The sequence below is a fragment of the Parasteatoda tepidariorum genome, chromosome 1 (assembly GCF_982258835.1).
Source record: "Parasteatoda tepidariorum strain Cologne lab strain chromosome 1, Ptep-v5.0, whole genome shotgun sequence".
Classification (NCBI taxonomy): Eukaryota; Metazoa; Arthropoda; class Arachnida; order Araneae; family Theridiidae; genus Parasteatoda; species Parasteatoda tepidariorum.
The window spans coordinates 11,800,636-11,815,714 of record NC_141755.1 but is presented as its reverse complement, the minus strand read 5'-3'; the positions used below and the strand labels follow the sequence as shown (position 1 = coordinate 11,815,714).

At 27.1% G+C, this 15,079-nt stretch overlaps 1 protein-coding gene across 5 annotated transcripts in view; it reads right to left on the bottom strand.

The window, feature by feature from the left end:
• Nucleotides 1-295: 295 nt before the first annotated feature.
• LOC107457231 (phospholipid hydroperoxide glutathione peroxidase-like) overlaps nucleotides 296-15,079 on the bottom strand; it is a 32,152-nt gene continuing 17,368 nt past the window's right edge. For all 5 annotated transcript variants that reach the window (XM_087159280.1, XM_087159288.1, XM_087159279.1 and 2 more), the window contains exons 4-7: nucleotides 8,117-8,264; nucleotides 5,828-5,973; nucleotides 2,274-2,358; nucleotides 296-561 (exon numbers count right to left, since the gene is read on the bottom strand). In XM_087159280.1, coding sequence (XP_087015406.1) covers nucleotides 523-561; nucleotides 2,274-2,358; nucleotides 5,828-5,973; nucleotides 8,117-8,264 — 418 coding nt within the window. In that variant the 3' untranslated portion in view covers nucleotides 296-522. The remainder of the gene's footprint in view (nucleotides 562-2,273; nucleotides 2,359-5,827; nucleotides 5,974-8,116; nucleotides 8,265-15,079) is intronic.

Below are 15,079 nucleotides of genomic sequence, written 5' to 3'. Positions count from 1 at the left end.
TGATTGCATTAGAAAACGCAGATAATTCTAAAGGCTTTAATTAGAAACATATCTATCTTTTTCACTATTGCAGTGGAAGATCTTAATATTTTTGTTTCTCCCAAATATTCATTTATCTCCAGAATATTCATTTACCACTCCTCAATCCCTTCTTTTACAAAAATTTACATAAAGTATATTAAGGGAATGTACGACGATTTATAAACGAAAGAATTCAAATCAACAACCAAGTTATTTAGCATTACTACAATAAGTAAAAAGAAATAAGACCCAACTAAAATAAATTTCACAACAATACAAAATAATCTCATTTAATTGGTATATATTTTACAAAAGTTGGAGGAAAAAAATCACACACTATTCTCTCAAACACACCGTTGCCCCCATCCAACTAGTAAACAAATCCATCAAACTAAACCTATCCACAGAGTGATTTTAAGGAAAGTTGTCACCTGTCATTCACTAGCTGGTAGGTGTGACACGATTCATTTGAGGAAGGAAGAAATGAAAACATTGGAAAATTTAGGCAGAAAAGTATTTCAAGAGGTCAGGTTCAATAGCCTAAAAAAGAAGAAAAAATTATGCTTCAATGTCGATTGCCACACAAAAGTACTGTAGTCTAATATGGGCTGTGGTAGTTGTAGGGATTAAAGGTCCTATGCTTAAGCTAATTTTATGACCAACGACATGATTGTGGCAACGTGGTCAGAAATGCACACAGGTAACCTTTGATTCAGAGACAACTTGAAGTAAAGGCAGTCTACATGCCATTAGTGGCAGCTGGATGGGCTAACCGCTGCTTGAGATCAATGCCTTGAGAGGACGCCATACTGTGGGAGAAACTTTCCATTGCATATTTTGCGTCATTTCTATTAGTATACTAAAATTAAAAGTCTTGACAAAAATGAATTTAGGTAAACTTAGAATAAACCAGGAAGTTTCAAACGTTAGAAGAAAAAAAACACCAAGCCATTATGGCTCCAATTGCTATGTACAATGAGCAAAAAATTGTGAACACCATGAAAAATCTTTTATCGAATGAGCGAATATTATGTACTAAGCCTCAATCTTAATGGTTTGAGGACCTAACATTAACCATGCTAGTTAAATAGTGTCTACGCTACTTTAAATAACAAAATCGGACACAAAAATGTATTTTCTTTAATGAAATTTTGACCTTTCAAATACGGGATCTAATATATTTAAAATTACGTACGTTAAAATGATGCAAAAATTTGTATACCTTACAAGTAAGAATTTTGTAAGAGCATAATTAAATAAAATAAAAATTATTAAAAATTTACTTTTTTTTAAGACTTATCCTAATATGAATAAATTTTATAATAGCGTACAAGAATGTCAAAAAAGTTCAAGGCATTCTGGAATACGAAAAACAAAATCAATACTAAAGGGACAAAATTTTCAACAACCTCCTTTGCTTTTTTCCCTTCATGATAATATCCGACCATATATTAATACCATTAATTTGTTGTTAGTTTTAGAAAGACCTTTTGGTCTTTCTAAAAATTTGTTTATTCCATTTAATTAATCAGCAGTAATAAACATCAGCGCTTCATGTAATCAATTACTAATCCGATACATTTTGATTCTTAAATTCTACGCTTAACTCAAAAGAGCTTTCAAATCAAATAAAATGAAGAATTCAGTTAATACTTAAGTATTTAGTAGCATATTAGTTTAATTGATTTTGAGCTGTTAAAAATTAAAATCATTACATATTTTAATAAAAATCAACTGTAATTACTTAATCATATTCTTTAACTAACCTTAAGATAACAACATATAGGATGCATGTTACAGATATTTACTAAATCAGGGTGTATAACCAAATTCTTCTACAAAACATAAGCACTTTTCAAACACCCCAAAGATATTTTTAAGCACTTCATTGATCATACTGAATTAATGAAGATATGCAGAGAATTAAGCAAACTTAGAAAACCAAATTAAACTCATAAATTAAAAGAACTAATTTAATCATAATTCTTAATTTGAAATAAAGGTTTTATTTATTAACTAAAGAGGTTAATTCCACTTTAGTATAGAATTTCTTAGATTTGAATGAAATTATTTAGAATAGGAACATTTATTAACACAGGATTTATAAACATTCTAAGCAACATGATTATACATACAATAAATATACATAAATAATTATATAAATTCTCAAATTGGGTATCTAATTAATTACAATGGGAAAAGATAAATGGAAAAGTTTAAACTGAAGTTCTAGATTTAAAAACAATACTTACATTTGGTTCAAAATTTGGAGCATATCTTTTAACTGGTTGGCCATTCTTATCAATTAAAAATTTAGAGAAGTTCCATTTAATGAAGCTGCAGAAAACAAGAAGTAATTTAAATTAATTTAATGCTCATCAAAATATTACAACTAATACATAAAAATTTTACAATATAAGCCACTAGTCTAATTGTTTCCCCATGTTTAATTATTCATTAAAATTTAACAATGGAAGCTGTATTTTTAACAGGAAACAACAGTTTTAGACTAAATGTTTTCCATCCATATGAAAGTAGAGTATATTTATTTTACATAATATATAAAAATAAAGTGAAAGTTGTAAAAACTATAAATAGTTCAAAAAACTTATTTACAAATTTAAGAATAAATGTGCTATACAGGAAGGGAGAGAGAAAATAATTTTTTTTCCAATCAGCAACCTAATTATAATGATTCAATAAATTGCATTGCGTTCCCAAGAGCCATTATAATCAAGTGATAAAAAGAGGAAATATTATTTCAAGCACACCTAAAATATACTAATAATTTTCTTTTTTTGGGTTCTTTTCTAATAAATTGTCTATTAGAATTACAAGCTAACAAACACTGGAAAAAAATATACGTTAAAAACATTTTGTAAACAAATAGCTTATGAATTCAGTTAGAAGTTATGATCCCTATGGGGTTCTCAACAATTATGCGCCAACAGACACTGGATTTCTAAGTCAGGTCTTCTCGTATAATATTAGTATCCGTTATTGTATATTTCCCCATAACTCAAACTCTTGGCAAAAATAAAACTTTCTTTTAAAATTAAATGTTAAAATCGTCTGTCTAAAGATAATATGAAAAATATAATTCAATACTTTTATTACATTTTATAACTCAACTTATTAATGGTAGAAAATGTTTTGAATTGTAAAGTATAATTTTTTTTATCTCATTTTAAATTATTTAATCCTAAATGGCAAAATGCAAAGTTCTAGCAAAAAAAGACAGGTGTGACTTGAGATCAATGTCACTGAGACAATTAAAAATATTTATTGATTGATTGAATCAGTAGAATACATAAAAAAGTTGCAAATACAGACTTTCAGTCATTGGACAAGTCATAGTAAGCCCTTCGCAGACTATGCTTCAGAACCAGTGAGCAAGCTTCTTGACTTAATCCATTGTCCAGAAAAGAAATGGATTTCTTTTATGGATTTTTCAAGTACTAGTACAAATATGAAGTTTGCCAAGAATGTAAAATTGCTGGATGAAGGCAATGGGCATGAATTCTGGGTACGATAAAGTTTAAAATTGTCTGTCATGTTTTAACATTTTCTTTTCTTGTTCTATTTGATCACTAACCGATTTTGCTCAGACTTTGGATTTTGTCCGATGCGATTAGCAAAAATTAAAATTTCAAAAATGTGTGTTAAAGTTGTTTGATAGGCTAAAATAATTATTTAGGATATGGCAAAATATGCAAGGAGGGAGTCTAAGCTTTTGCCTCTTCAGCTGACTAGTCACACTTCAATGAAACCAAATTTTACAGTTTTGGGCTGCCACCACAATTAATTCTATCAAAATTTAGATTAACACTTTTTATTTCATTTTATAACTAGCATTGAACAGCTCCTATATGCTTTTTACGTTTGTTAAGCTTTTAAAAATCTTTTTCCTTAAAAGCATTAACATTTGTAAGGTTCTTTTTTTAAAAAAAAAAACCCTAATTATTTTTAAAATATTGATGTTCAGCTATGGAATTTTAGACACTGTGGCATCTGAGTGCTTAGGATTTGTAATCATCTGCTAAAGAGATTAATTCAGAAAGAATTCAATAACTGTATTCAGAAAACTCAGAGAATAGAATTACACGAAAAGTTATAATGTTACAAATCATTAAAATATTTACAATTCTACCATTATAACGATTTGTAAAAATAAACAGTTCGAAAATTATAAATTTCCAAATTAAATTAATTAAGCCACTAAAATATTTACAAAATAAAATGTCTAATTTTTTAAATACTTTAACATATGTATGAGAATTTTATTACATGAACATCAGCAGGTGCCTCCTGCAAAATTAAGCCAGAAAAAGGTTTTATTTTTTTCACAATAAAATATTAAATAGTTTTGTTGCTTTTCACTTGCTAAAGAGTAAATAAAATAATAATCAAACTATAAAAAAATAACCAAGTTAGTTAAAACAAACCAAAAATATTTTTTTGAAAGAAATAATTACATTTTAAAAAAAGGTCAATATAATACAGATTTAAACAAATTCAGTAATAAGAAAGGAACACCTAGATAACTTTTGATAGTTCTTGAACTTAACTATTTAAAAGTTTAATCATAAATACACGAATTTATTTGCAATTTTCAAATAGAAAATCATACTTTCTCTGAATAAGAACATTTTCTTTTTAAGAAGCATTTCAAAAATTAGAAGGAATCTCATATTAAATATTAATTTCCCTTTTCATGTAATTTAGCATATCTTGAATAGGAACAGACAGAAAATTCAATTAATCAGAAATTATTCAGTTAGTTTTTATTTAAAAATACTTAGTTTAAAATCGGCCAAAATTATTAAATACCTTGAAATTCAATTTCTTTTGCATATTACTAAATTAAACAATAAAAAAAGTATAAATTATTTTAAATTATGCTTCACATGATACTATCTTTAGATAAATAAGTTTTATAACTGGACACAAAAAATGTAATTCATTCAATCAAACAGTTGCATAGCAAAATATCCAAAAAGCGCTAATACACAAAAGCAGCAAATTAGAAAAAAAGGAATTATCTTTACTAAGAGAAAGTATAGCATTGTGATCAATTTTTAAACATAAAATTTCAATTAACAAAAATTTAATTAACATATTTAAGTTTAGACAATCAAACCGTTTTCATTGCAGATGATAATAATGATAATCCAACCACTTGATCTAAATATATTCTTACGTATTCTTGTTTCTTGCATTGCGCATACAGGGTCCAGCAAATTGATTTTTCTTATTTCAAAATCAAACAAAGAAAGATATAAAAAAATATCTCCACCTATGAACAAATACAACACTGTCTTACATTACCTGTATCTAAAAATTATGTCAGGTAAATGGCCTCCTCCATCCAAATAATGTCACTGAAGCTACATGTTTAACAAGCGTAACATTTTCCCGCAATGTTAAGGCCGGAAATTCATATTTAGTGCAGAACCTGTGGTTCTGAATTTTGTTACCCAAATGTTTCAAAAGAGGATAATGTTAGCCTGGTTGAAATGAAATGCTAAATACTAACTGAGTAACAATCATAGAATCACTATTAAGAATATACTCCTTGACAATACGCGCACGACTATCAACTATCGATTGATACTCCTTCTGCCTTCCGATCTCTACTGCAACCCCCAAATGCAGGAAGTCAATTTGCCGGAGCTTGGAATAGCAAACAATGAGGGTAAAACGTCAAAATCAATTTTTTTCACCATTGAATCAACAGAATCTATAAAAACTAAACAAGACGGTAACAGTAAATAATAAAAAAAATATACCAATAAATAACACTTACTCTCCTAGGGTTCCCCCTTGCTTCTTCTTCAAAAAAGAAAAGAGTGGGTGGGTATTTTTACCATTCACATCAATTTTGCTAAACATGTCAAACTGAACATTATACTGTTTAACAAATTCTTTAATATCTGCCTCAGTTCCTGGTTCCTACAAAGAAAAAAGAATTTTTTTTCACATACAACACATCTTTGAATAAATTAAAGCACATGTTTATTATTCCTAGCAGAGTCCCAACTTTATTTCAGAAATAATATTCCCTTGACTCACCTGAAAAAGTTCCAAACTGCATTTTTAGTACAGAGCAATATTTCATCAACGAGATAATTTGTTTCATTCTGTAAGTAATGAGACTTGCTTTTTTGCAGAAAATTTGCAAAATATTAAATTTTGTAAAGAACAGAATTTATCAAGGCTAGGAAATTTTACAATCCAAAATTATATCTATATAAATTGTAGATAGAAGCAATATTTTGTACAAAAACTAGAAAAATTAGTCACAAAGTGATTATTATTTACCTTACTTGTGAATAAGAATCATATATGCACTCAGATTAATTTTAAAAATAAATTAATACTAGTCTATTGAACAGTGTTGAACAGCAAGTAAGGCTGTTTTTATGATTAAAAAAAAAAAAAAAAGCAAATAGAGAATATTTTGAACAAATTTCATGAAATCTTTACGCGAATCAATTATACCAGATACATTAACTAAGCCTAACTGTGTAATGGATACCTTTAATACCAAAAAAGATAAATAAACACATTATCTCCACTTAAAGATCAATCTTTAACACATTTAAAAGAGTGATGAAACTTAAAATGTTACATTCTGAAGAAATACCCCATTTGTAACTAACATTCTCCACACACAATAACACTCCATGCAAAATTGAAAGATGTGGATTATACTTCTTGAATAATGAGAGAAGAATTGAAAGAAGTTGAAGAATGAGAGTTAAATATTAATGGGGAAAGTTTAAAGGAATCCATATGAAAGCTGTTTATGAATAGAATAAAGTTATGGAATTACTATCATCATTCATTGTCAATGACTATTACTCAATCATTCATTAAGGTAAATCTTCGATAAATGTCTGAGAAGTGCAGGATATTTTAAAATAAACTTACTGCAAAGAAAAATAAATACAAATTTGCAATATTCCAATTTATAAAAGCAATTGTTTCTTGAAAAAACATGACGTAAGAAAGTGGAGGCACTTAATTACGAAAATACGAGCTATCTGGCGGGCGGGTAAAAATGCGGATAATTTTGTCTTTTGAGTGTAAAAATAGCTAAAATAAATAAAAATGCAGAAGGGTTGGCAGATATGTAGTTTGAACTTTCTGTTCATTTCTGAAAACCGGAAATAAATATAATTATTTCATTTCAACGACTGAATTTTCCGAAAAAGCTGATTATGAAAAGTGAAACTTTTAGATAATCAGAGTTTTCAATAAAAAGAATGAAATTCGAGAGACAAAAGTGAGGAAAAAAACGGAAGTCCTCTAAAAAGTGGAAACATCTCATCCCTGAAAATATTATTGGCCAGGCCCACCGGAACATGAGCAAGGGGCCGATCCAACCTCAGATGGGTTGACTGCCTAGAAAAGGATTTAAGAATTATTAATAGGAAGACCATTACCAAAAATAAAGAGGCTTGAAATAAAAGTCTTGAGAAAGCCAGGGTCCACCCACGGCTGTCGTGCCATTGAAGAATTAAAAGTCTTGATACTTCAAAGATAACTTTTTTTTTATAATGAACTTCTTTATTTTGCCAATCAATACATAAAATAATATGAATGTGAATGTTAATAGATAAACAAAAAGATGAAAATTCATATTTTAAATATGAACATATTCATATTTTAAGTAAAATTGGACCTGGAAATATGGAAGTTTTGAATTCTAAGGTTTCGGTAATTTCAAAAGTACAGCAGAATAATAGAGTATTATGATATTGCTGAACTACTTTAGAAAATTCGAGGAATGTTATACAAATTTTTTTTTTTTTTAACCAACAATGTCAAAGGAAAACAAGTATATTGTTTTGGGTTACAGTAGGTGAGTGACTGAATTGAGATTGCTACATTTAGATGTGGTAGACGGAGCTTTACTTATTGTACATGCTTTCCAGATGTTCCTTTTCTGCTAAGAATCACCTAGAGTTCTTAACCTTTTGTAGGGGAGATTAAATATTAAAAAGGTATTCTTTTCATACCTTGTATTTTTCACGAGGAATTAACCCTTTATGGATATACAAAGAAATATCAAAAAATACTTTTAACATACCTGACCTCCAAACTGATTGCAGGGAAATCCCAAAATCCTCAAGCCATTAGATTCTCCATGTTTTTCATAGAGAGCCTGCAGCTGTGAGTAATTTTGGGATGTCAAACCTCACTTGGAGGCAACATTCACAATTAGGGCAACGTGACCTCTGAAAAAGAAAGAAAACATTAGTAAATAACAAACCTCACAATCTCATACACGCAAGAAAGAACTGAAAAGTCATCAAAGTTTTAGACAAGAGAAAAGGAATTTCACAACACTGCATTTTCAAATATTGAATTTTAGTATAATAAAACCAAAAAACCAATCAACACATTTTTCTAATAAATTGTATAACTTAATTTTCTGTTAATGGAGTTTCTTTTGTTCAAAGTAATATAAAGTGAAAATCATCATATTTCGTTTTAGTAACTGTAGGAAATAAATGAAAATACAGTCAATTTGCAATAACTCATATCTGATAAGACTGTAAAAAGATTTTAACTTATACAAAGTTAAACTTAGCGTTAGTTTTAATTTTTGATTTTAAGATAAAAACAACTGTTTTTTTAACAATAATTTATTTTTTCATATCCTTTACAATCGGATTCTTATCCAAATCTTAAAAAGCTTGATTTTATCTACCACATTATAGAATTCTGAACTTTTAACATATTTAGCAATAAACACTTTTTATATACAAAATTAGCAGTTAATGATAAACACAAACCTCATTCAGAACTAGGTTGGTTTGCAATATATGAGAAAAATATATGTACATGGTGTCCTAAATTCCAAGAGATGAAAGTGGAATATTAATAAAAGGCAAAGAATAGAGACAAAAGAGAATATGTTAACTCATTTCCCACAGGTGTTTTTCTCTCTCACGTAAGTCAATTTCTACTAACTGACAGTTTTTTGGGCATAGATTGCCAGATAAGGAAATATTGTTAACTCTTTGGTTACTATTATCTTATTTGTTTATTAACTTATTTTTATTTTGCTTTTGTTAATTATTATAATAGTTCACAGAGTTTTTTAAATGGGAAGGACAGTAAAAAAAATTTAGTTATAATATTTCAAGTTATACTAACGCTAACTGTAATATAAAATGTTATTTTTACTTCCAGATCTTACTTTGTAAGCACAAAGCTATCTTGTAAGCTGATTTTAATAATTGTTATCATATGTTAAGTCACTTTACTCAGTGATAACTGTTTTACAACTCACTTCTGTTGTTAAACTGGTTAAACCATCCAACTTAGAAACAGACCAATGAATCCATAGATTGTAGTTGCACAAATTATGAAAAATCTTTTTGTATAGTTGATATGGTATATGGTTTGTAAAAAACAAAACAGGAATAAATAAAAAATCCCTATCAGCAAGGCACCTACAAAATAGTAGCTTGTACTCAAAATTTTAGCAAAGTTTAACTTGCTTTATTTCTAAATTGAAAAAATTTAAATTCGGTATTTGCTTTAAATAATAAAAGGTACATTTGAAAATTATGCAGGTATGTAATAAAATTTTAGCCACTTTATTTTAAGATGAATGCAACTTTAAAAAATAATAGTCTTACATAAATTCACAAAAGCAAAAAGATGTTGTGCTGTTCTCTACTCATATTAACTCCGACCCATTTCGAACTTATGTAGACTAGACTCCGATTTGGCATTGTAAATTTCTTCTACAAATTAAATAAACTTATTTAAATGAAAAAGGAATTTTCTATATATATACTTAATCTTATTTTCAATTAAAGTTTTTATTGAAATACGATCCAATTGCTTCAATGATACGACGGGACATGTAAAGAAGATACCGCAGCGCGATTGCACATACCATGGCACACAGTAAATATTCAAACATTTATTTACTATTACTATTCAACTTAAACTCTTTATTTCAGCATACTTATAATTGCATTGTGATTAAAATTACATGCAGCAACATTATTAAGCTGATCAGTTTAAAAAAAATTTTCTCATCCTTAAATACGATTTATTTAATGACAAAATTATACGCAACAAATCACCAGCAAATAATTTTTTATTCAGTTATTAATTCAAAAAAATAAATTGTCATTATAAATAAAGAATAATTTTATTAGTGAAGCCTTTATTTGATAAAAACTTGCTGACCATTTATAATTCTTTACAGACCGCTTTGGTAAATAAATTTGTAAATTATTGGTAGATTTTTAGCTATAACTGACAACCAAAAGCAAAAAATGCTCCTCTTAAAGTTATAATCTGTTTTATGTTAGCTTGAGATCTTATTTTAGAGTGATAGAGTGACACGGTTAAAAAATAAAACAAATCAGGGGAAGATTACCTAGGTAAGTATTGCTTACTAAAAAATACAAGAGTTTTATTTCAAGAACCAAAAATTAAATAAAACTTTTTCACAATCATTATTTACCTGAACAACAACTACTTAATTGCCTAATAAAATTTTTTCCAAATTAATATCAGCAATGTAATAACATTCTTAAAAATGTCATGTAAGAAACATGTTTGCTCTAAAGTATCAATAAATTAAAATAAAAAATGGAACCAAATAAAAAAATGCGAGGTATATATTAAAGAAATGAGAAATCAGAAATGAAAGTAATAATTTTAATTTGATACATTATCAAATAACTATATAAAAACAAAACTAGATGACTACACATTTTTTTATTTGCTTCTCAAGCTACTACTGAATAAAAATTTATCATGTTTACAACTGATTACAAGTAAATTATGTTTACTACTGATTAAAAGTAAATTAAATTTACCATTGATTATTATTTGATACAGCTGAGGCTGTGTGCAGGTCCTTTGATCCTATATAGTGTCTTATTGATTTATTTACCATGTCCATAGCACGACAACCAACCAATTATTATATATATCGCAGAGACAAATTTTTCAGCGGGAGAATGCTAAAAATTCCGGCATTTTTGCAAATTTTTAAAAAAAGAAAATAACAAGTCAAAGTGCTACAGAAGCTTTTGTTGCAACCTTTATTTGGCTTAAAGTATTGCAACCACTTTAGAGTAAGTTTTTCCCCATTTAATTTCATAACATAATTAAATGCAAGCTGCCAACCTCTAGTTATAAAAATGCAGAAGATGGACAAAAAAATGCAGAAGAAATGCCTAAAAATGCAGAAGATTCGCAAGCGCATACTAATTACCAATAAATTTATAAAAGAAGCGGATTTTAATTATCTATTTATAAATCCACTTAATATGAGCATAAAAAAGCAGTACTCATCTTTTTTTTAAACAAAAAAGGAAATATCTTTTTAAAAAAACTTTTGACCAGCTACTTGATGGTACAATATTCATTTATTAATTCTTGATTAAAAATGTAGTTACGGCCCTGCCAAAGGCTGTTACAAGAGGAACAGCGACGTCTGACTTAAAGAAAATACTAGCTATCAGGAGGATGGGTAAAATGCAGAAGATCTTCTCTTCTGCTCATAAAAGAGGTAAAATAAGTAAAAATGCAGAAGGCTTCTGCAAAATGCAGAAGGGTTGGCAGCTATGTAAATGTATATGTATAAAACCTTATATGTATTATAATTTTTTATCCAATGCAAGGATATGTTTAGGAAAATTCAAGAAAAACATTTTTAATTAATATACATCTAAAATAAAAAATAGCTTAGTTAAAATGACGATCAGTAAATTAAAAATTTTACAATTAACAAAAAATTACGAAGTTGGCATTATTTTCTCATTTGGAAAAATCAGAGGGTAGGCCATTCCCTTTTGCACCCTACACCCCTGAATATTATTAATAAAAAAATGTCTTTATAAGTCAAAAGTGACTTGAATACTTTTCTGTGGTAAAAAAAAAAGACATAGTATAGTGTTTTTCATAATCTATGGATAAATAATGTTACACAATATAAAGATGAAAGCTATGGATGCTTTGGCATTCTTGATAAAATGTTAATAAAATTTTACATACCAGTTATTTTTGGAAATTAAATGAACAAAATTAATTTCTTTAGAATTTAAAGACAAAATTATTCAAATTGAATAATGTAAAATTTTTGATCTTAATTATATTAGCTACCAATGAGATAATTTTTTTTCCTTCTAAAATCTTTACAGATTGACAAAAGGCATTCTTACATTTAGTACACAAAAAGAAAAAAAGAGAAAAAAATGAATTTTGTAGTTAAAAACAACAGTCATAAATTTTTTAAAAAAAAGACTCTAAAAATATTAGGATTAAAATGGTACAAGCAATGAGATTAACAAAGAAAGTTACCAAAGAAAAAATAATATTACAAAAACAAAAAAATATTTTGTTGACAACATTTATGTAAGGTTCAAAGCTATTAAAACCTCAGTTCTAAAATGTAGCATGATGCACTAAAAATAGTGATTATTGTAGTAATTAAATAATGGCATTTATTATTAGTTACTCATTCTTAGTAAAAGTGAAATATTTATCCGGTAGACAATATTGTGGTCCTACAAGGCTTAGAATTTTTTTTTACATTTTTAATAAAACATTTAACATAGCAGTTTCACTTTAATATGTTCTGTTAAAAACTTAGCTCTCACAGACAAGTAGTGCCATCTGTTAATCACTGTTTAAACTTTTTGTAAGTAAATAACCAAATAGGATTTTTAGTAACTTAGAAGTCTATTTAACTAAATAAAATAGGTATTTGAAGACCAAAGAATACATAATAGTCATGGATGGCAAATTCCTTTTCACAGCTGTAAAAAAACAACAGAAAAACTGTCCCAGCAGAAATAGGTTTCTTCCCACTCAAATGGAAGAAATAGAATTTTTTTTAAAGAAATATCAAACTTCAAATTAAAAAGTAAAGCTACTTTAATTGCAATCCACTTTTAATAGTATTGATTTCTAAGTCATTTAATAAATCATTTCAAAATAAATGCAAATAAAAAATTGGAACAAAAAATAAATGCAATGATTATCTTAAATTAAAACAAATTAATTTCTTTCCATGTTTTGCTTAAAAGAGTATAGTAGAACTTTATTTTATAATTACACAAAGAACTTTCTAAATATTGGAATAAAATTAAAGATATTACTATGCTATGAATCACACATTGTAATTACAAGTGCAAACAACATACTTACTTTTATAATCAAATGCTGTTATATAGTTTGCTAAAGGTATTTATCAATAGATATTTTTAACACAGATTTCGTTTTTACATGACAAAGCATGAAATTGAAAATTAATTATAATTTATGAAATAAACCTAAGTAAACTAAAACCTAATATGTTTAATTTTTATTTTTCAAATTGATGATTAGTTACATAAAATTTTAAAAAACTTTAAAAGTGGTAAACAGCTTTAAAGCTCTTTTAATATTTGTATTGAAAATAATAAAAATATTCATGAAATATATTTTCAATTATATTTTATATATTAAAAATAAACATTGAAAGTTTCAGGGGTCTGTCCAGACATTTAATGAAAGGTCCGTTTTTGTAAAATTGTGAAAAAATTACTCGTATTTTTGTGAATATAAAATAAACGTTAAGTCACATTCTTTCAACCAGGGTCCGCTTTTGTGAATTTGTGCAAATAGGGTCCGTTATTGCAAAAAAAAAAAAAAAAAACTTTTTCAAGGAGTTTTTAAATTGTAAAGGCATACAATATTATGCTCAACACTGTAAAACTATAATTAAAAAAATTAAATTTTAAAAAATAAAGAGCAATTGTAGCTACTAAATTAGCGATGCAACATATAAATATTTGATATTTAGCCTATACTGCTGAACGCAGAATATTCTTTTCGGACGAATAAAGGAAGAAGCGACTGCGGAAGAAAAAATTTAGTTTGTTTACATCTGTCTTTCTTCCTGGGAAGTGTTTATTCGATTTACAAAACAATAATGAAGATGAACAAATTTGTGAAGGGTCCGATTAAAAGAAAAATCATTTTGTGAAGGGTCCGTTTTTAAGTTAAAATATTTTGTGATGGGTCCGTTTTTATTAAAAGATATTTCGTGAAGGGTCCGTTAATGGACCCTAATTTCTTCTAAACAGACCCCTGAAGTTTTCAAATATAAATTTCATAGTTAAGTTTTTTTCCTTCTTAATTTGATAGCTTTACAGTATTTAGCTTAGGATTTCTAATATTATAACTTAAGGCTGAAAATTAGCTCTTAATATTTTATTGTTAAATAATATCAGTTAGTCTTAATAAAAAGAAAGTTAATTGTAAACAAAATTACTATCTAAATTTCGTTTTAAATTAATGCTGGCATTGCATTCATTTCAGAATTATTTGAAATTAACAATGGCACAATATTTATCAAATCCAAATAAAAAATTAATTATTATAATAAGTTATATAGATATTAAAATTCTGTATAAAACTAAGATAAAAATAATTTTTTAAAAAAAATTAAATGCAATTTTTTTTATTTACTTTCTTATACTATCTTAAATTTATTTGCCTTAAATTTTGTCAAGTTTCTTGACAATAGTTTATATTACCCTGGCCCAGGGATGAAAGTACCAGTTAGCAAAAAAAAGCTGAATTCTACATAAACGCAATCAAACATTATGAAATTAATAAATGTATGGAGCTTAAAAAGCTTTGAAAAAAGCTGAAAACTTTCATGCCTGCTGGCAATATGGTTAACTTTAATGTTTAAGGTAAACATGTTTATGAAACACATTCAAACCTAAAAATCAAAATAAATATTAGAATTAACTTAATCATCATCCATTGTTTGTTTTTTAATTTGATTTATAAAAAAGGGGCCATAAGTCATACATGCAGAAATTATATTTTTATTTCTTTATAATAAATTCAATTATTTTTTTTGGCATACTAATATACAACAAACAGTGCACTGTTTTTAACAGCCTAGTATAAAAACATGAGAAGTTTAAAAATTAACACACAAATTAAAATGTCAATTCATATTTGAAAGAAAGTAGAACAAAGAATAGGTAAAATAGAGTTATATGAAGTTTTTTTT